Below are 27162 nucleotides of genomic sequence, written 5' to 3' on the forward strand. Positions count from 1 at the left end.
CTAGTTCCAGCCAAACCCACCTGGAGCCCACCAGCCACAGAACAGCAAGGCCTGGAGAAGACAGCTGTACTTCACTGGCTGTATCAAGGATGTTGCAAAGGGCTTTCTTTTAACACTGTATGTTTAAGCCCTTTCTAGGGTCCGAAAAAATTGGTTGATGAAGTAAGAGGATACCACCCCTTGTTCCAGATGTACATTTTGTGTGTGACAAACGCTGTCCAGGATGCTCTGGTACCAACTTCACGCCGCTGTTGGAGTGTACCCCAGCTACCTTGTTCAGATCTGATTGCACATAAACACTGCTGCTCCAGGAGCAAATGAAACCAGATCTTCTCCTGGTAACTCCTGCCCAAGTCATGACCAGCAGGGAAGGAGTTGGTGGAACTCAGGAGTGTTCAGACTCAGCTCTGCATGGTGGCAAGCACCCGTGCCTGTGGCCGCTGGACAGGGAGAGCTGGGTGCCAGCAGGGCAGCCTGTGGGGTGTCCCTTGCACCCCGTAGCTTGGTGAATGCAATTCTTTCCACCACTTTTGGTTTTGTGGGCTTTTTTAGACATTGGCGTCGGCTGTGTTTACCCAAAGAAGAAATATACGCTATCGGGGACAATTGGATAATAAACAACCTTTAATTAGCATTGAAGAGACACAGAGACCTAATCCCTCAGTGCCTGTTTAGACAGCTAAAACCAAACATGTGCTGGTGGCTGCGTCCTGGAGAAACCTTCACCCAGAGCAGGGTCTGAATTGTCCTTAATCACTGTAAGGACTGGGCAGGGTTTACTGGGTGTTAATTGTACTGGGTGTTGTGGGATCTTCAAAGACCCACGTCCCCCCCCTTTGATTTATTTTTGGTAGCATTATGCTCTCCTGCTTACTCTGTTTTGCACTGAGCTGTAAAATTGCTATTGTCAGACAAAAGTCAATGGATTTTATTGATTCTTCATGCTTTTGCAGCATTCTGAGGGAGCCTTTCCACTGGACGTGGAGGAAGCCTGGGGGTGGTAGGATGGGCATGCACTGGCCACATTCCCCGTGGCTGCATTCCATGTGAAGCAGTGGCTGCTGGCACTGACCTCCCCTGTGAGGTCCCTCCAAGGGCTGGCATCCCTCAGGATCACTGGAGTTAACCTACACAAAGTATTTTCTGGGAAAGATCGCCCTTTCAGCTGCATCAGTCAGCCATGGAAATGCAAGTTGGTTGTTGTAGCCTGACCTGTCCTTCCCGTGCGGAAAACTGTGGATGCTGAGTTCAGGGCAGCTCTGGTGCCTTCTTGTCTTGGAGCACATCTTGACAGAGTTTATGGTCACTGTGGCTGCCCTGGTGGCCACCTCCCCAGTGCAGCCATGGCCAGCAGCTGCCTGCTTGGCTTCTTCTATGGCCCATGACACCTTTCCAGGGAGGATTCAGCTGAGGTTGTAAAGGGTTTGTGCTCGCCAGCGGACAGCTGTCTGCTCTGGTTTGGTTCGTGCTGCCCAGATGTTTACCCAGCTCGACTGACATTTTGGCACACGAGCGTGTCCACTGACAGGCAGTAAAAGCAGTGGTTGTTGCTTGGTTACTGCCTTAGCTCTCGGGGCTTCTTTTGCAACCCCTGCAGTGGTGCGGCTTGTTCCTGCTGTGCATCTCGTATTGCAGGCGCCTCTGGTTTCTCTCAGCCACTGTCCTGGGCAAAGACAGGCCAGCAGCAGCCCCTGGCAGCCCGGTGGCCTGGCACACACTGCCCCAGTACCTCACAGACCACCCATCCCTGCATGGGGGTGCCTAGCTAGGACAGCCCGGCTGGAGCCATGGAGTTTCGTGGGGCAGTGTGGGACAGAACCACATTTTCCATGCACTGGGAGGTGCAGCAGCCTTCTGGTCAGCAATGGCTTCATCCCTTGAGCTAGTGCAGAGAGCAGATGCTGGCTATCCCACTGGAAGAGATGAGGGAGAGCTTGTGCAGGTGGCATCTGCCCACCCCTTTGCCAAAACAGGCTCTTCGATGAACATAGTTGTTTTCTTTAACACCTCACCAAGAAAATACAGAATATTTTGTATGTCTTGGGTGCTCTTGCTGTTTCTATCTGCAAGGGTGTCATTTTCATAGACAAGCTTGCTACCAATATAAGCATTTGCCTGAGACAAGGGGAGCACGTATCATTTCTTAGAACTTACACAGGCTTAGGCAGTTTTTATTCTCTAAAGTTACTATATAATTAAAACTACTTCCTCCTTGTTTGCTTATCTCGAAGGCTCTGTTGTGCTTCTGCCGGGTGCTTGGAGCTGCAGGAGCTGGAATAGTTCAAGTCCTCAGTGTCCACCCCTGTTCCCCTGGCCATACCCAGTGTACCCACACTGACACAGGGGGAGGGGGTGACTTGGCTGGGGACAAGTTGTTTAAGAGCTGACAGGTGGGGATAGGGAGGGTTGGACAGGCAAGGGTGGCACCCCAAGGCTGTCACATTTACAAGGTATGTTTGGTGGTGGCCCTATCCTAGTGGGAATAGGCATTGGTGTTGGTGCCACCCCACTGTATACCCAGGCTGAGGAAGAAGGACCACGTGCATCATCGGTGACATTGCTCTGGTGTGGCGTGGGGTCAGGGGGAAAAGCTGGTGCCTCGGGGAAGAGAGGACCCACAGTGGTTAAGCCATTGGGACTGGCAGTGCTGGGGCATTCCCCATTGCATACAGTTCAAGAAAACTCTTAGCTCCAGCTACGTGAAAAATGTATTAGGAAAATATATCACTGCCTGAAACAGAATATACACAAATCAGGAGAGACAAAAGTGCCCTCAGACGCCCTTGCTCAGAGCTGCCTCTAAAAGGGCTTCTGTGGGGCTGACCTTCCCCCCAGCCTGCCCTTACACTGCAGCTGTATTTGCATTAGTGCAGGAGACAAGCAGAAACAGCCTCAGGCCCTGTCCTCCTGTTATTACAAGATGAGCTAGGACATGGTACAGCCATGGAGGTTTTTATTTGTGTTATTTGTTTGACTTTCCTAAAGGGAGAGCCTATGAGAAGTATGTTCTTCCCTGATAGAGCATCACCTTACATTTTCATGGCAGACAGTCTGCTCTGTCTGCTGAGGTGGCCTGAAGAACCAAGAAGACTGACAGCAAAAAAAAAAAAAATTACTTCAGAAGTGCACCAGTCTGCTGGCAGGTTTGTTTGGGTTTTTTCACTGTTAGTTTTATTCTTCTTTATTTTTTATTTTCTTTTCTTTGCTGTTGGTGGTAAAGGAATGAAGCAGTCAACTTTCTTCCTCCACTGCCTATAATCCGTGTACCAAACTTCAATTCTTTGAAGAACTGACTGTGTGAGGAATTAATGCCAGGCTGCAGCCCTGTGTGCCCTTACATGCTGGAGTTCAGGATCTCTTACATCCAGAGCTTCATTGCCATAGAGCAACATCATCTCACCAGGAGAGCTGAGCCACAGTCATGCTTGGAACTGCATTGCTAGACTGCTTCCTGAGGCTGAGCTGAGCAGCCAAATACAAAATTTCCCAGTCAGATTTATTGGAGTGGGGTGGTGACGTTCCCCAGAGGACTTACGATCTATGGTGATGGATGGCGCCGATCCATTAACGTGGTAGTCTCATCTGGGAAAGATGTAATTGTTGTTCTGCATCCTGCAGTTTCCCTGAGTTTTTCTGAACACGTAATAGCACACATTGCAGCAGAAATTACTGGTGAAAAACGCTGCAGTAAATATGTCAGGGGCTCTATATCCTACAGCAGTGTGCTTCTCTTCTGGAACCACGCAGCCATCATTAAGATAAGGGAGGTGATAATAACAAAATTTGGTATAGTGCACTCATCATGATGTATGTTCTTTCCAAAGACTTGATGGAAAAGTATGGGAGGACTGTCCTTGTTTCCTCTTGCAGTAAGCATCTGCAAAATATGCTCATGTTGACTCGTTCATGGAAAATGCTATTTACTTTTACCTGCAATAGCAGTACTGTTTTTACAGCACTGGTTGCGCTGCCTGCCTTTCCTGAAATACAGCCCTTTTCCTCTGAGTAGTCTGAGGCTGGACCCCTGATGACAGAGAGCATTATTACTTTTTTGTGTAGTCTTGGCATAGTTTGGAATAGTCTCACCTCCATGCATTGGGAGCAGTGTGTCAGTCAGAGCTCAGATTTCAAAGCAGCTGGAGAAGACTGTGCTGAAATGGCTAAAAGATCTTTGTTCATAGAGCATCAAATCAGTAAAATTGAGACAACATTCACACTGAGGAGAAGTGCTCTGGCAGCAGAGAAACATGGTGAAGAGAGAGGAGCAGGCACACTGGAGGAACACACCCCCAAGGAGTGCCAGCAGCAGTTCTGAAAGGGAAGGCAGCCCTGCACCCCCTCAGTGAGGGTGTGCGTGGATGTGTGCCCGTTCATCCTCATGAGTGATTGCAGTGGTGAATGGAATCCAAGCTGAGGTCTGTCCTCTGTGCTAATCGTGTGCCAAAAAGACTGCTGCCCATGAGACTTCATAGTCAAGTGGATGAGGCAAAAGGCATGACAGAAGTGCTTGCTTTTATGCATGTGCATGTGGGACGTTTGTAGGCACTACAGGTAATGCACTTTATTGCAGTCTGTAATTGCAGAGACCCCCATAACTTAGAGAGATGGGCAATCACCAACCGTATGAAGTTTAACAAGGGCAAGTGCCAGACTCTGCACCTGGAACAGGGCTCTGGGCATAGACTGGGGCATAAGAGGCTGGAGAGCAGTGCCACAGAGAGGGCCCTCGGAGTCCTGCTCTGTGCCAAGTGGAACATGAGCCAGCAGTGCCCTGGCAGCCAGGAGGGTCAGCTGTGTCCTGGGGGCATCAGGCACAGCGTGGCCAGCTGGGCAAGGGAGGGGATTGTCCTGCTCTGCTCTGCACTGAGGCAGCCTCACCTCGAGTGCTGGGGACAGGTTTGGGCACCACAATACAAAAAATACATTAAACTGTCAAAGAGTGTCCAAAGGAGGGCAACAAAGATGGTGAATGGTCTGAAGGGGAAGCAATTTGAGGAGCATCTGAGGTCACTTGGTCTGTTCAGCCTGGAGACAACTGAGGGGAGACCTAATTGTGGTCTTCTACATCCTCATGAGGAGAACTGGAGGGGCAGGTACGGATTTCTTCCCACTTGTGACCAGTGGCAGGGCCCAAAGGAGTGGCATGAAGCTGAGTCACAGAGAGTTAGGCTGAATATCAGGAAAAGACTCTTCACCCAGTGGATGTTTGGGCACTGGAACAGGTTTCCAGGGAGATGGTCACAGCATCAAGCCAGACAGAGTTCAAGAAGCATCTGGACAATGCTCTCAGGCATATGGTGTGACTCTTAGAGTGCTCTGTGCAGGGCCAGGATCTGGGTTCAATGATCCTAATGGGTCTTCTTGGCTCAGTATATTTTATAATTCTGTGATAACCTGGACTGGTTGACTGAACAGTGGCAACCTCAGTGGCACTGAGATGCAACATGACATATTTTCAGTATTTTCTGTTATTTACATAGTACTTGTGGTCAGATCCATCTGTCAGAGGCATATTTCCCAGTTCAGTCTAGGGGCTTCTAGGAGGGCTAAATTGGTCATTGTTGAGAGGTTTTGAGGTTTTCGTGTTACATCCATCAGTACCATCGTGCTGCATCTCATGCTGGTGTTATTTCGAATTCAGTCAGAATTCATGTGACATCTCGTGCATCATGGCATGGTGGAGAGAAGAGGTCAGTTCTCCTAAAAGTCAAACCAAGAAACACTTGGTACAAATGCTGTGAGGAAAGCATGTGTAAAATGATGTGAGATTCAAATAAAAAATGCTGCATTTTTTAATCACATCACAGGAGTGTTACACTTTTCTGTCTCTTATAAACAACATTCTTGCAGTGATTAAAAATTTTGCAAGGCTGAAAATAAGGGGCCTTTTTTTCTTGACAGTTTTTTCCATTCATTATGAGATACATTTCCATACACTATGAGATAGGGTGGTGCATGAGTGCTTGAAATCTGCTGTATATGTACTTTTTGCTGAGGATTAGTGCCATTGTATATCTGATGAAATGTTTGGCTTGGCTTATAAAAGTGATGGGGAGGGAGAGAAGGAGAGTCAGTCTAATAAATCCAAAACTATGAGCATAAACTTGATTTTGAAGTGGCAAGCTGATGGAGAATTTGGTTACTCATGCTAGTGGGGAAGGGCAGAGCATTAAATAACCATGTTTTGCACAGGGGGAGGGAAGATTCCTCTATCCTCTGGCTCCCTGGGGAGCACTCCAATACTCCTGCACTTTGCATCAGCCTGTGCTCCCAAGTGAGACCCTGCCCCACAAGAGAAGATGAGCTGATGAGTCTGTTGTTTATTGCCAGCTCTTCATCTCCAGATCTTCTCATTTGGGACTGTATCTGTGTCATACGAGCCACCAGAGCTATGGGCAGCAGAAAGGGTTTATCCCTTTCAGCCCCCAGTGGCAAGCTGGGTGGCACACACAGGGTTAATCACCTGCACATCCTCACCCGAGTTCTTAGGCAAGAGCATTTGTGTGTCACCAGAAAGGATCTGTGAGCTGGAAGGTTCCCTTTTTCACTTGGTTTTGCTTTTCTTCTCACTATTTATTTATTTAAGCCAGGCTATATAAGGACGATGAGAGGCTATGTGAAAATGTGGCTTTCAGTTGATTTAAGATGAGTTACAGAAGTGTTGGAATTTGCTATTCTAACCCCATGGCTTTATAATAAAGCTGAGGTTAGCCCTATTCTGGCCTTGCCTGCACCAAGAAAAAGTGGTTTTTAACTGGAGTTGGTGCGCTGTAAGGAGTGGATGGGAAAGGGTTTGCAGTGAGTCTGAAGGGCTGGGTCTCTCAGGGTGGGTGTGCATTAGTGGCACCTCACATCATTTACTGGGTTTCAGCTGGTGAAGCTGGTTTACTCCTCGAGGGCATATTCTGGTGTGCTTCACTTTTGTGGCTAGCTGGGAGACAGACAAAGAGGTCAAAACCGTGTTTGTGTAACAGGGAAAAGTCAGATGTTCTGCCTGCAAAAGTGCCATAGGAATTTAAGAACTGATTTTCAACCTTATTTACCTCACTAACCTGTTGGCTGAGACCTGTTAACACATCCATGGCGGGGTCCCTGTCCCTCTTAGCAGGAGCAAGACAGTCACATCAGCAAGAAGAGATGGGCAGTGGATGGCAGCCTTTGCCACACTGATGCTCATCTGATGCTGGAGAAGATCAAGTGGATTTGTTAAAAATATCTGTGCCTGGGATCAGTGGAGAGAGTCAGGACAAAACAGGGACCCGAGTGTCTCAGGGCAGTGAACAAACCTCCACTGGGGACTAATGAGGCTTTGAAGTCATTTCACTGATATCAAACTTGGGAATCCTTTGTAGGAACTGAGATGCTTTATGGGCTGCTTAATAAAGCACTTGACTAGGAGAGGAACAAGTATTTTATTAGGCTGACACTGAGTACTTCTTGTTTCAGGTTTTGGGGGAAGCAGGCCTGGCAATTATGTTTAATTGCTATCCTTTTCCTCTTGTTATCATTGGTGTATTGATTGCTGGGAAAACAAAATGCATGGGTTTTAAGTTTTACTGTCAAGTGAGGGCTCTCTTGTTTGTTTTGTTTAGCTCTGTGTACTCATACCAGCTCATTTTTCTTTGCTTTGTTGGCGAATATAGTGTTTTGATTGAAAATTATACTAAATAATCAGTTAAACAGGACATTCAATGACAAGAAAAATTCCTCAAAATATTTTTTCCCATAGGAAAATCATGCACTTCACTTTTTGAACCTAAGAATGCTAGCATGAATCTGCATTCTTCCTATGATCCTACTACAAAAGTAAATACATGCATGCACAGCATGCATGAAAGCCAAGGAGGTTAAGGTGTAGTAAATCTCAGGAGCCCTGATGCAAGACAGATCCCTAGAGTAAGTTCAGTTTTTCCCTCACATAGTTTTAATTTAGACATTCTTAGACTTGCAGTCTACTGTCAGTTTTCCTTCCCTGTGGGAAGCTGACCTGCAGCATGGTAATAAAGCCTGGCAGATGAGAGAAGAGCAGGTGATGCTGAGGAAGGCTTTGTCACTGTGTCCCCTAAGATCCTCACAGACACTCAGCTGCTGTGGGGGCTGGAGGAGCAGACACTGGACTGGGAACTGGTGGAACAGGCTCAGCAGCACAAAGTCCAGTTGGGTTGGGTGACTGTAGGGGTGTACTCAGAGGTCACTGCTGGGTCCCACCCTGCTCAGCCTCTGCATTAATGATCTGGATGGTGGGCACTGTACCTGCAGAAGTTTGCAGATCACACACAACTGGCAGGAGTGGCTGATACATCAGAAAGGTGTGCTGCCATCCAGAGGGACATCAACAGGCAGGAGAATTGGGCTCACAGGAGCCTCGTGAAGTTTGCCACAGAGAAGTGCAAATCCCTGCACCTGGGGAAAAGCATCAGTACATGCCAGGGGGTGCCCACCTGGACAGCAGCTCAGCAAGAAAGGACCTGGGTGTCCTGATGGACACCAAGTTGACCACAAGCCACACAGATGATGGGCTGGAGCATCTCTGCTGGAGGAAGTTTGGTTTTTGGGAAGGTGCTGGTGAGAAGACAGTCTCCCAGGGCTGTGCAGGCAGCACCTTCCCATGATAGGTGCCCAGGGCTGGGCACTGTCACCTCTGTCCCAGCACGGTGCTGCAGCTGCTGACATCCCCATCCCAAGGGACTGCCTCGTGCTTTGAGAGAGACATCTGCACACTGCCAGCTGTGCAGGGGGAAAGCTGATTGAAACAGGTACTTCTACAGTCACAAAAGCAGTAACTTGTCTTCCCAGTTTGAACTGAAATTGGGAGCACAAAAGCTGCACCAAGTCAGAAGCCCCAGCTGGACATCACTTAACACGTGCCTCAGCAGTAATTATGGCTGGCAAATGTATATTTGTCCTCCACGTGTCAGGTTTAATATGTCAGATTTCCATGCACCGTCTCCACCTCAAAGTGTGTGTTCAGCTCACTGGAAGCTAAACAAGTTGATGCTGTTCGGGCATTTGTGTACAATACTAAGGATAAAAAATAAACTATGACTGTAAAGGTTTTATTTTCAGAAATTTGGTGAAAAATTCCTCCAAGCATGATGGTTCAGAGACCCCAGGAACAGGCCTGTGCTGCAGATATGAGAAATATTGAAGATTTGGGAATAGCAAGATCAATCTGAAATAATTTCAAGGTAGCCCTGTTTTTATAGTGCTAGCTTACATGTGATAGTGTATATGGTGTAAACAGTGGTCCTTTTGGAAGCAGAGCCCATCAGTTAAGTGTTACAACCAGTTAGTGAAAGAGTTTGTGAATGGAGTAAAAGAAAATGGAAAAGGCATCCTGGAGTACAGCAGCAAGTGCCATCTCCCTTACACTTAGGGTATGTCACAGTTTCCACTGCGGATGTCGGGGGTCTTATGAGGCTTTCAAATTGGGTATAAAAATTCACTACAGGTTGAAATTTGTCAGGAAAATGTTCTGTTCCATCCACAGCATTTATTGTCTGTCTTGTGTATATTGCCCTTGGGAGTGAAGGCACTGGTTTCAGACCCATGACAGGGTTTTTTTTTTTTCAATTGCTCTGATTTGTTTTTAAATGAGAAAAAAGTGAGTTCTCCCTGGAATGGATTGCTAACTACAAATTGTTGACAACAGCAATATAGTTAGCAAATATATGACTCTAACCTGCTTTTTGCAGGCGATTAGCCTGTGCAATAGGCACACGGCCGTGGTATTTATTCAACTGAACTATTTAAAAGACTGAAGTACCCTCAGTTAGTCAGGCTGCTGCATTTGAGAGCGATCATGCTGTGTGCTGAAGCAGTGTATACATATTGTCCATGTCCCATCTATAACGTGCCATTTTGCACTGCTGTAATGATTTCCTTTCTCTCTTGTTTCCCCAGGGCTTAACAGCTTGGATGGGAGCCTTGACAAAAATAGCTTTGCTTCTTGAAAGGATCCACAAATGCAGCAGTGGAAAATAAACCTGTTGCTTGATTTGCATTGGAGCGTTATTTCTCTAGCATCTTTTGTAGTTGTCTGATGAGGTGCTTATTTTAACTGCTCCTTGGCAGCATTCAGCTCATCCTCCATGGTGTAGCTTCCACAGAGTAAGAGGTACCATGTGGCAGTGCATATGAGCATGGTGAACAGGAGATGTGCAGAGGGATGGGCAGCAAAGGCTGTGGGTGTAACTTCCACACTGGCAGTGATACCCTGGTATAGTCCTCCCTTCTCTCTCTGGCTGGTGCCAGAGTCAATCCTGCCCATCTTTCCAATGCCTTTCTCTCCTTGCCCTCAACTGATTTTGAGTGGTACCTCCTAAAGCTTAACAGGGAGTTAGATGTTGGGTGTTTGAGGCAAGGGGCTGAGGTGGAAGAGGGCAGAGCTAAACTGGGATGTTTCCCTGGTGTCCCTTAGAGGAGACAGAGGAGTGCATACCCAGTGATTCCCTTTTTGTGATGACCAAGCAGTGCTCATTGAGCCCCTTTTCCAGAGGCGGTGGGGCTGTGGTTGGGGTCCAGCTGTGAGCCCATGAGAGGGTAAAGGGCAGCTTGCCTTAAGAAATATCCTGTGGGTCTCCTCTGCTCTGCCTGCCCCATACCTTGGAGGTGTTCACCATCAGCCCGTCTGCAAGCAGAAGGGGGACAGCCCCCCCTGGCCCTCATGGTACCTCTGCACCCAGCTGATGTGTGTGGTGTATCAAAAACAGCACCACAAATGGTGCAACACAACGGGGAAGGCATGCTCACCACTAGCTGTGAGTTGATTACTCCTTTGCCCTTTGGTGCTTGAGGATTACGCTGCTAAAAGCTTACATGGGTACCCAGGACTCTCAGTCCCAGGTGCCTGAATGAACAGGTGAATCAGTGGGAAATGTGAGAGGCAAACACTGCTGAAATCATTTGTGGGTTGCACATGTGGGAGAGCCCACCTGTGTGTTATTTATGTAGTAATAGTTCCATGTATAGGGTAGATGAAAGGTCACTTTATTCAAATACTTTTTTTCTATTCTAGCAACAGAACACTAATAATATGGTAAAGCCTTTGTGTATGGCTGAAACTACAGAGACCAAAATTTGTAGCATGGAAGATGATTTGTAGATGGTTGGATCAGTGACATCAAGCAGCGAGTTTTGGGAAAACATTGAAGTCCATATCCAGCCATAATTTTGTCCCCAAGCAGCTCTGCTAAGTCAAGATTTTTAATTTTCTGTTTGTTACTGTGTTTATACTCAAGGGAAGCCCTATTTTTCCAGGAGATACTGAGGCAGGCATCCAGTCCAAAGGGAGCATCCAATCCTGTCCCATAGCGTGCACAGTACAATTTGAGTTCTGTGTAGGCACAGCGTACAAGCCATGGTACAGACAAGAGGCAGAGCACAGGGAGAGCTGTGCTGCAGCCCCACAGGAAGGCACAGCAGCCCTGAGAAAAGTCTGTTGCACAGCCATCAGCAGGAGATAAAAAAATAAGCTGGAGTTATCACTGCCTTTCAAAGCATTTGTGTATAGCTAAGATACCATTTCCTGTACAGTCACACACATCATTGCACAGTGCCATGAACTTGGCTCTTATCAGCACCCTGATGGGAAAGCTCGGGTTATTTACAGTAGGGCTGGTTTCAGAGCTCCAAGCTTCTTTTCAGTTAAAACAAACAGCATATTAAATATAAAATAGATAAGTAGGGGAAGTGAAATTGATTGTCCAGGACTGAGTTATGATAGGCAGAGGAAACTTAAGGCACTTCCTCTAGATTACATTACCTGCTTTTATGTATATTAGATACATGAAACTTATTTTAAAAACGGGGTAATTGAATAATTCATGTGTAGTGAAGCAGCAATTTTAAAAGACCCAAAAAACTCCCCAGACCCCAGCACATGCTTCAGGTTGATTTTTTATTACAGGAGAAGTACAGTATAGCTATTACTGTTAATGTCAATACTGAAAATTTACTTTTGTTTCAGTCACTTCCATGAGGATCTAGGGTTTTGTACTGTGTATGCTATGTATGTAGTATATAAAAAAAAGGAGTCCAGGAACTACAAAACACCTTTGGACAACATAAGTCTGTCTCTTGATCTCAGATGTTCCAAGTTTCCTCATTTGAGGCTTGGGGACTTGGATCCTTTTTCTCTCTGCCTGCTTACTGACCTTGATAATAGATTTTTAGTCTAACACGTGTTTAGCAGCCCTGGGATTCCCTCCCAAATGAAACTAAAAATAGCTTTGCAGGGAGCACGATCAAGTTGTGCTGGACTCCACTGTACCTGGCAGCCAGCTACTGCCAAACTGCAGGCTGCAGGCAAGATCACGAAATAATTTTAAGTATGTATATATATTTTTTATAGATGTTATTTTTTTTTTTCTGTAGTGATGACATGCTCGAGAAGCAGGTGTGCTGGAATAGAGAAAGGTACACTTCTGCACAGAAAAGGTGAGGGGGGGAAAAAAACCACCCCAAACCTGTAAACCTGGGTCAAGGGCTGCACCTCACCTTTCTTGTCTCCCTCTCCTCACACAGTGGGGCCCTCCCCAAGGCAGTGACCTGGCTCCCTGCAGTGTATATTTACAGATCCCAGGCACACACTGGCTTCAGTGTGGGAAACAAATTTTGACTGTGCTTTGAAAAAAACCAGCCAAGCTTCCAGGCTTTCCTCCATGGTTTCTGAGGGTGATAGATGAGCTCTTCTTCCCCTCATCTCGGTATTTCCTCTGCCTCCAGCCCTGTCACCTTTAAAAGCAGCAATGGGGGAATTTTATTACGTTTTATACTTTCATCTTCAGTGGTGATCTGTCTCTTTCTCCATGCATCCCTGCAGCATGCTAATCCCTCAAGTCTCTTACGCAGCATAATTTTCATCTTAATTTTTCTGTTTCTCAGTGTTTAATGGGTTTGCCAAGGGAACAGGGGGTGATTTCCTGTCCCCACCAGATCATTAATTCTCTATGAAAACGCTGCAATCTCATACTTCTCAAGCAAACAGAAACATTGGGAAGAGGCAGTGTCATGTGCAGAGCACTCAGCTGTGCTGCAGCAGCTGGAGGAGCAAAGATGCTGGTGTGCACTGCAGAGACAAAATGGTCATTTGAAAAACAGGGAGGGTGAGATTATGTAAGAGCAGCCAAAAATGGCTTTTTAATTCCTTAACAGAAATGATGATGTCTCTTTTTTTCAGCTTAATCTGCTGAGCTATCTCCTCATAGTCTTTATTTTTATAAACACTTTTTTTCTTTTTTTCAATATAACACTGGCCCCATGGTTTTCTTATTGATACTTGTCACTTTCTGAATAAGGAATTTTGTTTTTTCTCCTGTTTTCAGCACTTGGGCAGCTCTGCCTTCCTGTATTTTGTCTCAGCCAAAGCTGGAAAAAAGGAAAAAACAAAAAAACTCCCCACCTTATATTTTTGAATCTTTTCTGCAGAGCATTTCATGAGATGGGAAAAATCCAGGATTATTCTCCTTAAGCCAGCAGCAGGAGGGGAAAATAAATGACTCATGTGTTTACTTTTTAAAATCTTATTTAAGAACTCAAATGTGCCTGATAAATTCTTAGCGTTTCACCCAACCAGCGTCTGCTATCAACTCCTGGCATTTTTGTAGGTAGTGCTGTGCTCATCGTAGTATCTTATTGCCAAATCCAAGGATTTACAGGTCTCAGGAGAGATTTAGTACATTTCCCACTTCCTTGACTTCAACATTTTTCAGCCTCTGTTTGTGGGCTTTTGGTTTTTTCCCCTTTCCCTCGACCTCTTTGCAGGTTTGTTGGTCTTACGAACATCTGTGCCAGCAAATTATTTCTGTAATAAGAGCCAAGGAGTTCTTTACATGCTCTTAGGCCCAGGTACATCCCCAAGCTGGGACCCTTCACCCAGACAATTTCAATTTCAGAGCAGTGCTGCCCTCCCTGACATCTCCTCCTGTCGTTCCAGTACATGTGCCTGCAGGACGTGGGGAGTGCCTTGCTCCCATGGGCCTGGGTAGCTGGGCAGTGGTGGTGGCACATCATTTGCTCCTGGGGAGCAGGATTCAGCTGTGTGCTGGTGAAAAATGTACATTTGGGATGTGCTGGTGCTTTCCCATGGTAACAGAGTTGAAACTGGACAAGTTTCCATGGTGATTATTACTACAGCAGGATTCTCTTCACACTTCGGGAGAGGCATGGGCAGCACCAGGCAAAGCAGCCAGGCATCAGCCAAAGTCTGCTGGCAGCAGCTCACCAGGCAGAAATTATTTATCCTTCTTAGTGCCATTAATTCACTGATTTTTTTGATTTTTTTTTCCCCAGGGAAGGGAAGTGTTGATCTTTAGGGGAAACAGGCTGCATATTTCACCACAATCATGAACAGAAACATCCCTGCCTTTTTTAATTGCCATTGCTTGGTTGGTATAAAGAGTTGGGCTGTCAAAATGGATTTTAAGTTGTTTTGATTTTTTTTTTCCCCAAGTCTTTAATGGATCAGGTGCCTGGTTCAGATTACTGTCTCTGTCTAGCTCTGTGGCAGGGTGAACGCTGGGGTTTGGATTGGTTTTGCTTTGCTGTAGCATAGCCATGCTCCTTTCTGATCATGCCCATTGCTATTTTGGGATGAAAAGGGGACAAGGATTGAAGGGGAATGAAATACCCTTCACCAGTGGTTGAGTATTTCTTGGCTTCAATATTTTTAGAAATGTTTGTTTTGGGGCTTCTGCTGAGTTAAACAACATGCTGTCACTCAGCTCTGATGTGCATTGTCATTATGTGAAGCTTTGTTTAAAAATGTGGAATGGGCATCCTGAGTCCTTGTTTCAGACTGTGTACTGAGAGGGTTTTTTGGCTGCAGGCAGTCCTTAAGGCTGTGTTTATGGCTAAATATAAGTTATTCAAAATATTTCGCACAAGACTCAGGGCTGTGTGTATATCCTGCATCTCTGTATATATAGTACAGTGTATTATGGAGCCGTTAGCTTGAAGTGTGGAAATGTTTAACAGCTTTCCTTTGGTGATGAGGTTTTTTAAGGCAATTGCAATTATTATTTTCGGGAAGAGATTTATGTGGTGCCTAAAATATGTTTCTGCTTGCAGGCCAAATTATGTTGGTGCTGATGGTCCTGGCAGCGTGGAGCCGCTGCTGGTGCCACTGACAGCGATGTAGAGGTGGTGCTGGCGGAGCCCAAGAAGCCCTGCGGCATGGAGGAGCTCTACAAGGATGCCCCAAACCTGCCCATGGACGTCACCAGCTCACCCTCGGCGATGGCCAACAACAAGCTGGAAAATGGAGTGGCGCAGCTGATCACAGCAGAGGCTTGGAACATCAACTCGGCCGACCTGATGAAGAAAGCCCTCTCCCCGCTGGTGACAGTCCCTGCGCCCTCCATCCTGACGCCGCCGGCCGAGTCGCAGAGCGGGGTGGCCCTGAAGGTGGCGGCCACCGTGCTGCAGCCCATCTGCCTGGGGGACAGCCCCGTGGTGCTGCCCATCCACCTGCAGGTGGCGGGCAGCGCGGCCCCGCAGATGCCGGCCACCAACGCTGCCACCCCGTACGTGATGACCACGCAGGGCCCCGTGCCGCTGCCCGTCCTGCTGGAGCAGCACGTCTTCCAGCACCTGAACTCGCCCTTGGTGCTGCCCCCGGGCGCCGCCTGCCCCGCCAGCCCCCTGCACGCCGGCCTCTTCCCCGGCACCGCCGCCCCCGTCGGGCAGCCCCAGCTCCTGGACCCCAAGCCCTCCGGCCAAGCGCAGGAGCCCGTCCTGCCCCCGGTCTTTCAGACACCGGGATTCGCCGCCGTCCTTCAGGACCTGTTTCCCTCACAGGGCACCCTGGGCTCAGCCCCCTGTCAGCCGCCCCCCGACTACGCCACCCTCCCGCCCCAGGCCTTCAGCTCGCCGCTGTCCCCGCTGGTGCCCCCTGCCACGCTGCTGGTGCCCTACCCCGTCATCGTGCCCCTGCCCGTGCCCATCCCCATCCCCATCCCCGTGCCCATCCCTGTGCCCCACGGCGCCGAGGCCAAGGCGGCCCCTGACCCGCCCAAGCCGCCGCTCTTCACCCCCAGCTCCTGCAAGGGCACCCAGACGCCCCTGGAGAAGGAGGAGACGAAGCCCTTCGAGCTCCTGCACCCGCGGGAGTTTCCCCAGCTGAGCCGTCACACCGTCATCAAGATGGGCGGTGAGAACGAGGCGCTGGACCTCTCCATGAAGGGGCCGCCCGCGCTTCGGGCCAGCGAGGCCGCGCCGCCGCCGCCGCCGCCGCCCGAGGACGGCGCGCTGGACCTGTCCCTCGCCTCCTGCCGCAAGCCGGGGGCGCCGCACGGGGAGGCGGCCGGGCCCGGCCCCGCCGCCGAGGTCGGTGCCCACCCCGCGCCGGACAAGCTGCCCGGGCCGGCCGCCCCCTTCGCCCCCTGCAAGCCCCCGGAGGCGGCGGGCAAGGCGGAGGGCAGGGCCGCGGGCGGCAGCGCGGCCGAGCTGCTGCGGCAGCCGCAGAAGTGGCTGGTGGAACAGGCGGGCAGGGCGGGCTGCGAGCCCAAGGCCGGCAACAACATCGAGATCGTCAGCACCTCGCAGACGGCCAAAGTCATCGTCTCCGTCAAGGATGCCGTGCCCACCATCTTCTGCGGCAAGATCAAGGGCCTGTCGGGGGTCTCCACCAAAAACTTTTCCTTCAAAAGGGACCTGCCCCAGGACTCGGTGCTGCAGTGCTACGACGTGAAGAGCCCGCCCGAGCCCCGCGACAGCGCCGAGGCCCTCAGGAAACCCGTCAAAAACAGGAGCGTAAAGCTAAAGAAAATGAACTCGCCGGAGATACATATTCTTCCAATCAAGAAGCAACGGCTGGCTGCCTTTTTTCCAAGAAAGTAAATTATGGGTTTTTAGAATTTTAAGATTATTATGAGAAGAAGAAGAAGAAGAAAAAAAATAATAAAAAATATGCACTCAGTTTTAAACTCATTTAAAACTTTAAACTATCTTTGTAAGTTATTTTTGGGGGAAGAGGGAGAGGATTGGATGTAGAGTCCCTATAAGATGGGTTGGTTTGGATTTTTCTTTTTGTTTTTTCTTTTCTTTTTTTTTTGTTACCAAATTTTGACTTTTCATGGGAAACTGAATAAAAAACAACCTATTTTTCAAGCAGATTGCACATTTTGCAGCTTTAATGGAGTAATGGATGAGTCAGAGGGGTAAGAGCTATTTTCACTGCCATAAAGTGCTTTGATGATGTAACTCTTCATAACAGTCGGAATGGAAATTTCAAAATAAATGTTTGTACGTGCTAATTGGCTGCAGCATTCTTTTCTCATTTTCAAATCGCTTTCAGTCTACACAGAAGGTTGTGCAAAAAGTCTGTAAGCTGTAAAGCGCTGCAGCTGAATTGTGATGAGCCTAAAATGTTAAAGAAAAAAAAAGAAAAAAAAAAGAAAAGAAAAAAAAGGCAGGCTAAGAAAAATTCTCTTGTCCCACAGCAGCATCAAAGAGCACATCACAACAGCTGCTAACGATGCACCCAAGTGAGCTACTGAGGAGTGAGAGTGAGCACTGCAGCCTAGTACACACCTAAGACAGGTTCACTGTGAGGGACCCATAGCAAACCATCCTAAGTAATGTTTTCAGTCTTTTAAAATAGAAAAGTCTAAAAGTCAGGGGAATTCGGTTGCCAGGGGCAGGAGGGAAAAAAAGCATCACGTAATTTTTCCCAGCCTGACTACAGCTATATGGTAAAGCTGTTTATTGTTAGTTTTCTACATTTCTTTGATGGCTCAAATCAGTGCACATGAAAGAGCAGAGCTGTGTAACTTTGTATCACTCAGCAGTGTACAAAGCCGCCTACATCAATAGAGAAATGTGAATGTACAATTAAAATAAAAGGTCTGCTAGGTTACAGTTTTGCACTTGTCTGTGGAAGTGAGCTGGAGGTGAAATTACTGTCTGTCACCTTTGAAGTTCACACAGCTCACTGGTAAAAACAGATCCTGATGAAGGAAAAAGGTGAGAGCAGGAGGACAATTTTTGGTGGATGCTGCCTTTTTTGTGGCTATACCTATAGAAAACTTCTGTTAAAATTTTAAATTACATGTTCCTGGCAGTGTACCAGGAAAATTAAAGTGTAACAAAATTCAAAGTTTGTAAGGCTATCAGCTGGATGCTGTTGCACGCTAACTGTGCCTGCCTTTGCCTAGCTGCAGCCAGCCTACTCCTAGGACTCCTCTTGGACAGTGTTGGGAAGGTTTTTGTAGTTGTTCATACAATGAGGAGTTGCTCAAAGGGGCAGCTTCAGTGTCTCAACTCTACTCACATCCATAGGGCACAAGTCATGCCAAAATCTGCTGCAAGTTTTGATAGCAGCAGACACCAATTCAGTATTTGGAAAATGAATCTGCACTGTGAGGTTAGGAAGGACATGATGTTTCTCTTTTCCCTGGCTGACGGATCACTGCCTTCTTGCTTAATACAAAAATGGAAGACTTTCACATCAATTCTGTCAAACTCTTGCTTTTTAAGTATTTTAAAGCCTTTTATTTTTCCCTGAGGTGGCAGAACTGACAACGTTTGGAAAAGCATAAAGTGTTGATGGATTCATTAATGTTTAGTCATCTGTCCTTTTTTTAAATATCTCTTTTTCTTAATTGAAAATACTCAGCTATTTTGTTTTTCTCCTTCCAAGAAACTACTAATGAAATCTGTCATCTGGCTATTGCAGTGTAGAGGCTGAGGATTTCAATGGCCTTGGGATGGCCATACCAGTTGTCACTGTCCCCTTCTGTTTCAGCCTGCCCATTCTAGATGTCAAAAAACCTTCTGAAAATGTGAATTTCCCCCAGGGCTATTCCAGAGTAAAATAAGGCAGTCGCTGAATTGGCTGCCATCATTTTTATTTTGCAGTTGACAGAAGCGAGTTCTAAAGAAATTTAATTTTTTTTTTTTTAAGAAGTGTTTCACACTGGTGGTGGCATCTGCTGCACCAACTGCCCCAGTCCTTGCTGTCCTTGTGTGAGTCATTCCCCACAGCATCCTCAGCAGGCAGAGAGGGCACCCATCCACTGCTGCCTCTCCTGCTGGCCATAGGATAGCTGGGACAGGCAGAGCCTGTTGGTGGCACTCACTGCAGGTACTCAGCTTTTCCCTCCTCTCCTCCAGAGGCCTTTACTGGGAGCATCAATGCTGAGGGTACTCCCAGCCCACTCTGCACACAGAGGTCTGGTTTAACTGAATTTAGAACCACAGGCTCCAGAAACCCTGACAACAAATTAGGCTAAATCAGCTTTATGACATTATAAACCCATACAAGCACTGTTAAAACACCCAATGCCTGGGGACAACAAATTGAGTTTAAAGCCAGTTGGTACTGGTTGTAACAGTAGATCAGACCAGCAGCCATGTGGCTGCATCTTGCCTCAGTCCCTTGGAGGAGAAACTGCAACCTCTTCCTTCTGAAGCAGGGCTGAGGAAAACCAGAGCAGGCTCCAATTATCCTGACATCCCTCTCAGCAGAGGGACTCCAGGACAGCCTCCCCAGCTTTACAGAGCCAGAATGGACAGGCTCCGTGGCTCTGCTGGTTGCCCCCAACATCCCCAGAGCCTGTGATACAGGCTGGAGCCACTCCCATAGAAATGGGTAAGCAGAGCTGACTGGGCTCACTCACTCCACTGCCTGGCTTCCCACTGCTTAAACTGCAGGGGCAGAGGGAATATTCTCAACAGCATCTTCCCAGGAAGGCCTGGGGCAGCTCACACTCCCTCACCCTGCTGCCATTTCATGCAACCCCAGGCTTCAAGGCTGTGCCACGGGAAGAGGAGCCACGCTGGCACCTCTCCTGCTGCTGAACTCTGTTGGGCAAATGATGCTAAGCAGGGACCATTTGCCTCCCACCACCCTCGTGTGTGAAGCACAATTCCTACATCCCATCAGCATGGGGGAGAAGCAGCCATAGAACAAAGTACTTAATTACACCAAGACTGAGCATTTTCACCTCCTCCTCCTCCTCCTTGCCTCTAAGCAGCAATTACAGATTTTGTATATTGGGCCATTAATTTTCTACAGGACTAGATTTTAACTGCTTCTGAAACTTCTGTATGAGAAGGATGTGGAGCTGCACTCATGATATATGGAGCTTCCATTTCTGGTGGCTGTTAATGGAGACATTAATACCACTAGTGAAGTTGAAGGGAAAGTCATTAAGCTGTAATGGTAGGAAGAAGACATTTTACAATGATGAGTATATGCACGAGGGGAAGAGAGAGGAGAGAGGAGCTGTGCCTTCAGGGACACCCCTTGTTGGCTCCAGTCTCCCTGTGACTTGGACTTTGGGTGTGGGATCTTAGTAGAGGGTGAGTGAGAGGGTATAAGGTTGCAGGGTCCTGTTACCTTCCCCTCTGCTCTCTTCCCCCTGTCAAGCAGGGGCTTTGTAGGAATCCAGAAACTAAATCCAAGGCAGGCAAAGGGCTGCACATCTCAGATGAAGGCCATGGGACAGGGAAGCCTCAGGGGCAGGAGTGCTCAGATGTATGAGCTTTCCTACACAGGAGAGCCTTTCTCCTGTGCTGCCAAAAGCACAGCTCCAGGACCAGAGGTGCACACCTAAGGCTTCCACACCTGGAGTTAGAAAATAATTTTATCCAAAAGAATGAGCAGCATCTCAGACAGGGAACTTGTCTGAGCAGTTTCTAGGTTGAGAGAACACCAAGCAGTCAGGTAAGGCACAGACAACTGGAAATGCAAGGAAAAGATGGAGGATAGGGAGAGGCAAGAAGGCAATGGAAGCTGAGACAAGATCCAATCCTGTTAGCATTGCAACTTCAAAAAAGTTAGCAAGCAGCCAGCCAGAGAATGAAAGGGAGAAACAAAATGACAGCTTTTGGCTGTGAGCTGCTGACAGAGAGAGAAAAGAAAGGTGTCAGCTTCAAAGACATGGCCCGGGCCCCTCGGCAAGAGTGAGGAGAAAGGCAGGCACTGAGCCCAGGGAGGGCAATGCTTTCTTGGGATGAAGGCAGTCAAGAAGTGAGGGCTGGGGGAGACCATACATGAAACCACACATGCAGAGCACACAAGGCAGTGCAACCTACTGCTCCTGCCCTGACAGCACAGGACAGGGAAAAGGGGCAGCAACACCGTCCCAGCAGAAATGCAAAGGGAAGCAGAAGAGCAAAGGTAGCTTTTTTGGCCTTTCCCATGCCTGAGGTAACTTGTGTGACCTATACCCCCCTACCACCCATGCTCCTGTCTGCTACAAAATTGATATGCCAAGATGTCTCACAATCAGTGCTCACTTTTTAAACCCCTTCCACCCATTTTCTGCTCAGGTCTCCCAGAACACTGGGATTACACCACCTTGCACATCCCTGCAGAGGTTTGATCCATAGGGGCTCCAAGGACCAGCTTCGCACACATGAAAGGTTTCAGGGGAAGCCACTTGGCACAGAAGTGGCCACTGAGCATGGAAGGGAGTGAATCAGAGAAGTCTGTGCACCTTCACTTGCACCGAGGCAACTTGGGACTGTGATCCGACAACAGTAAGTGACTTGTTAACAGTTCTCATGAAGAATATTAGACAATGAAAACAGCATAAAACAACATTGCATAATATCCTGGTGCCAGATGTTTTAGTTTCTTTTTGTGCTCAAGTTTATAAAAACATGTTGAAGGGCTCAGTCAAGGACCTTGTTTTCCTCTGGGGTCTGTTCCTGCCTTCCCAAAGGCAGACAGCCTGACACAGTGACATTAACATTATTAATTTGTGCAATTTGATTTTTTTTAACTCATCTTTCACTTTTTTCCCAGTGCTTCCTCCTCCTATTTAAAGTTGCATTTCTCTTAGACTATACTACATACTCTTAATGCTGAAGTTTTCAATTCAGAGTACTCTGGGACAGTCCTACACACACAAGCAAATCCCCTAATTTTAGTGTGGAAAACATATTTTCCACAGTTGTTAAAATCATGGCATTGCAATCCTGTTAGGAAAATCTGTTCTGTTGTTGAACCATCTGAAACATTTCTTCATGTTTGAGTAGAAATATTACTAATCACTAAAATATTTAGTACTGCTTTGTGCCCATATACCCCAAGCTCTCTCAGAATAATACCGTAATATCCCTGTACTGAAATTATTCAGATTCTTCCAAACAAAGATATGAAAATTAAAAGAGCAAACAGCAGAGTACAATCTAATGAAGTATTTGGAAGGAAGGACTTTTTTCCAAGTGGAACATCATTTTTTCACTGTTTGGAAGTGTGTTTCCAGTGAAAAGCTGGTAACAGACACATTGCATCCCTGCATCACCCTGTGTGTCCCTCCCCCCCCGCCACTCCTGGGATTACTAATGTTCCTAAGGCCACAGCTGTTTCAAAATGGTCACATTTTTTGCATTGTTTCATATCATCCTTCCCACCACATCCTCATCAACGGAGTTCCCACCTTTCTTTGCTTAGGAACAAAAGATGGACAATCATTTGTCCTACACTGGCATCTCACAGACCAAGGGCAGGCCACTGGACACAAAACAAGGAGGTCCTTTTTTGTGGAGCTTAGGTACCCAAAGAAAGCCCCTAGAATTACCACCAACAAGCATGGGAAAGCTACTGATTTTTGAAGTTTCTGATACACAAGTAATTTCTCGCTTATTGAGGAAAAAACCCCAAACCCAACCTACCTGCATTCAAAGTTATACAGGTAACAGGTGGATTTTTTTTTAACAAATGTTTCAAAATAAGCACTTTGAAAGCTTGGTCCACTGAGCACAATCCAGCGTAAGAGAGCATGTACCTACCCTTCAAAGACCCTCCCCAGCTCAGCCATGGTGGCACAAAGCCACCACACTCCAATGATGCATATGCCACACTCACCTAGAACCACCTGTGTTTGTGTACATGGTCATCAGAGTGGGGTTAAAAAACACCAGCAGAACATTTAAGTGCTTGCTGTCTGCTTTTTGCCACAGCATTCTGTGCAACAACAAAGATCTAAGAAAGCACAGATATTCTCTAGGGATAGAATTTTGGCTAGATATTCTGAACAGCTAGCCCTTAAAACCAGACCTCTTGTGTGGCAGAACATGGGACCTGGCCAACATTGCTTGGTTACTGTAATGTGCACCTCAATTTGTTTCTCAATGCCAAGCAGGTCTTCCAACGAAGGACTCGAGTAAGAGGGTTGTTCTAGCTTACTTGCAATGAAGAGCACTTTAGGTGGGGAGATTAACTCGTGCTAAAGTTTAAATAGGTATTGAGACTCCCATGATAGAAACTGGCTAATAAAACTGATAGAGTCAAGAAGCCTCTTTAAAGCAGATGTTGGTATCTGGTCAGATCACTCATACCCTCAACTCCTGTGGACTAAACTGAGAAAGAGTCTGGACAACTGTATCAAGAAATGAAGTTACATTAAGTCAAACCCAAGCCTGTATTCACGGTTTTTGGCTCCTCAACTGGTCTGGCTTTAAAAGAAATCATACTAAGAGTGAGTTGTTAGCAGCAGCTAAGAAATAATTCAAGGACAAGAGAGTGCATGTCCCAAAAACTGGGTTGGGAATTAGAAGGATTCATCCCTTGTTTTCAGATAAAATCATGTCAAGATAAGATTTCACATCCCTGACATGGTTCGAAATGTTTATTCCTAACTTTCCCCTTAAAAATCCCAGCTTAACACGAATAGTCAAAGACACAAGTCATCTGTGAATCTGAAACAGTTTATCTTGATAGGTCCACCTGGTTTTCTCCTTCCTAATTTTCCATTACTTCATTCTTCATGTATTTTCCTTCCCATGTTTATTGCAAGCAAACCCTATCACTCATCCCAGCCTTGCATTTCTGTTTTCTTTCAAAACATTTACACTTTCCCCAACTTGTTCATTTCCTGAACAAGTTCCCTAGCTGAACACCACCCATGCAATTACAATTAATATATTACAGTGAATGCAAAGATGCACTAAAGTAATATGCTCCCTTTGCTGAGCTTGCCTCTTGAAAACAAACAAACAGCTGATAGCAGTCAGGAAAAAGAAAATGAAGACAAACAAAAAACCCCACCACAAACAAAAAAAAAGCTTCCCAAACTAAAACCAACCAACAAACAAAACCTGCCCCCTATCACATTACCCATTGAACCTAATAGGCAATTATATTTCAATATAATAAAATTACCTATGTACTACCTCAGCCCTAAAGTAGAAGCATAAACCAAGGGTAGACTAAAACTGAGCATTTATTTATTAATTTCTCCCTCCTCACTATTTTGCTCATGTAAGTACAGGGACTTAAAAAGAAAAGCACTTTGTAGCTCATGCCTTGAGTAACACTGTGCAGGTGAGAGGCATCTGTTCCTAACAGAGTACCATGTACATGCCCAGGCAAGGGCTGAAATCAGTAGCAATAGCTGGTACATCAGAGATCAAGCAAGCAAAAACTGCAGAGTCCTTCCCTTACTTTTCATAACATGCAGGAATAAGAAGCACATGGGAAGATCCTTCCCTCAAAAGGGTCTTAAGTAAGAGGAAACCTGTTCTGCAGCACTAGTTTGGAGAGATGGAAGTTGAGGAAGAGTTCAGACCTGTTTGAAAACCTCACTCTTGGAAATCTAGACAGCATTAGCCCAATTGCTCGGGGAAACAGAGTGTCTCCACAACTACTGGAAAAACTAAATATAAGAAAGGGAAGAATTTAGTAAAATCATGACCTCTTGCATTTGAACACCAGACTTTCTAAGGTGTACCACCATTCATTACGTTTTTTTCACACTGCCTTACCAATTGCCTCTGAGTCTGCCTGGAAGGGGAGATGAGTCTTTGTCTTTCCATTTCTGGACCTCAGAGCTGGGACAGCCAACACAGGATAATGGCAATTGTCATGGTGGTTTTGTGGCATATTCATTTTCCTCCAGCTGTCACAACTAGAAAGGAACCATTGGCAGAGAGGGTTCCTGCCAGCTTTAAGCTGTACATCTGTTCACACTTGTCAGTTCAGACAACATGGGATGCAATCTCCCCTTCCCCTTGTGCTGGCATCTGTTTGCTTGTGCCGTTTGTCCTGAAAGGCCTTTGATTTCAGACACTGAAAAGTGAATCTCTGTGGATGAAAATGCCTTGATGTATTTTAAAAAGAACAGAAGTAGAGGTGTGCAGCCTTCACTATCAGTGCTGAACAGTTCTCCTGCAGATAATGAAAGCCGAAATAAAATAGCAGTGGTCCATAAAGCTATGAGGAGAAGCAGCGTGTGCAGGACTCCTCAATGTGTACAGCAGGACTGGGACTTTCTGGAGCTGATGGAAGCTAATTCTGATTCAAATGGGACAAATTACAGCTAATCAAAATTATCTGCTAGGACAGGGATGGATGATTATGTAAGCAAGGAATTTAAAAGCCTGCTGGATCACGTTAATGGCGTATTTTAAGTATACATAGGACTCCCATCACCTACCACCGCCACAATAATGAGGTTTTATTTATAACAAAACATTAGAGAACAAAGTAGCAAAATACTTTGCTATTAAATAACACCCCAACCCTATCTCTGCAGTTTTCACACCAAAACACACAAAAAAGATATATAAAATGTTATCTATAGATACAGTTGAAGACTGACAACACTGTGAGTGTACAACAGACTGTTCAGATTTTAACAAGCCTCAAAATGGCTCTGCATGACCTTTGAAACAACAGGAACACTGACAGTTGGGGAACACAATCCCAGGATTATGGGCTAGTTAGTAAGCTTTACAGAGCAAACGATTATAATCAAGGCTTGAAAAAAAGCAGCAATCATTTCACCACTAAAATGGACATGAAATCAGCTTCTGCCTCCCTGCATCACTCTTAGGCAGTTCCAAATGAGCACTTTTTACTCACTCCCACAGTTTTACATGTAATAAAGATAGAGAGGAGGAATATATGACCTTTGAAATTGATCTCAAGGAGGTCTCTCTTTCTTCTTTTTTCCTCTTGAAGCCAAGCCAGTGTAACTCTACACACCCTCAACTCGTCAGAGAGATGAAGATGCTCATTACTTAGAAGAGGTTCACACCTCTTCATTAATTTCACTCTATTATGTAACTAGCTGGCCAATCAAAGAAAAAATACTGCTATCATCCCCTTTTAAAATGTGTTTCTTGCTATGATCCTGCATTAAAATAGACAACACTCTACAGCTGACAAAAGAAGACTGGGGCCCACTGCTGAATGAGATGGGGAACCTCATTACACAGAGCATGGAAAAGGCTGAAGTACTGAATACCAGCTTTGCCTCAGTGTACCCATAATTCAGTGCTCTGAATTTCAACTTCAATTAAAGGAAAGACAAGCACAAAGAAAATGTTACCTAATCAGGTTAAAAGTTCAAGATTTTAGTCATCCCCACCTAGGGCTTCATTTTTCTCCTGGAGAAGTACTTGAGATACTCAAATTTAGAATTTTTTTATCATGTTCAGAGCTTACATAATTACATCCACAGACACACACAAAACTGTCAGAGCTACAGAGAAGGTTAACATCGCTTTTTGCAAATTATATCCCTGACTGCAGAGGAGGAAGAGCTCTACAAATACAATGAGTAATCAGATGAACATCTTTGCGCCTGTGTCTACCACCTGAAATAAAAAATGTGTTTTTATCCAAAGCAACAAAAAAGGGGAACATGCTCCACCCTTCAAGCCAACATTTGTAAAATGATAGTGCTGTCTACATTAATATCTACATTCCTACATACATGTGAAAAAGTCCTACAATATGTATACTGCCACAGTCTACCCTCCAGCCTTCTTCAATTCCACTATTGCATAGGTGTTCTGCAAAAATAACTTTTAGAGCTTCTAGTCCTCCCAGGCAGCAGTATTTTAATTTCCAGCAGTCCTATGATGCAACTTCCAAGATGACTGCAAGTTACAGAACCAGATAAATAGATGAATCCACACTGACAGAAAAGCAACTTGGAGAAACAAAGAGACTAAATCATATTGTCTTGTATATCAAATAAACACCAAAAAGATACTAAGTATGTTCTGAGAGAGATCGGATGCAAAATGCTTCTGGACTGCTGGCACTGCCAACTTCCAGTTGTCATCACCTGCCAGTGAGAGGTGTGAGGCTGCCACTAACCCAATCCAAGTTCCTTCTTAGGCACTGGCTGATTGCTGATAACAGTCACTGGAACAAGAGACTTCTGTATCACAGAAATAAGAAAGCTTCAAGTGTATGAA

The 27162-nt window shown here is 46.2% G+C and overlaps 1 protein-coding gene across 3 annotated transcripts in view; it reads left to right on the forward strand.

Moving 5' to 3' along the window:
• Positions 1-17255, forward strand: part of RAI2 (retinoic acid induced 2) — a 44828-nt gene extending 27573 nt beyond the window's left edge. For all 3 annotated transcript variants that reach the window (XM_063392904.1, XM_063392906.1, XM_063392907.1), the window contains exon 2: positions 15070-17255. In XM_063392904.1, coding sequence (XP_063248974.1) covers positions 15175-16839 — 1665 coding nt within the window. In that variant the 5' untranslated portion in view covers positions 15070-15174 and the 3' untranslated portion in view covers positions 16840-17255. The remainder of the gene's footprint in view (positions 1-15069) is intronic.
• The last annotated feature ends 9907 nt before the right edge of the window (positions 17256-27162 follow it).

This window comes from Prinia subflava, chromosome 3 (assembly GCF_021018805.1).
Source record: "Prinia subflava isolate CZ2003 ecotype Zambia chromosome 3, Cam_Psub_1.2, whole genome shotgun sequence".
In the NCBI taxonomy this organism is placed as follows: Eukaryota; Metazoa; Chordata; class Aves; order Passeriformes; family Cisticolidae; genus Prinia; species Prinia subflava.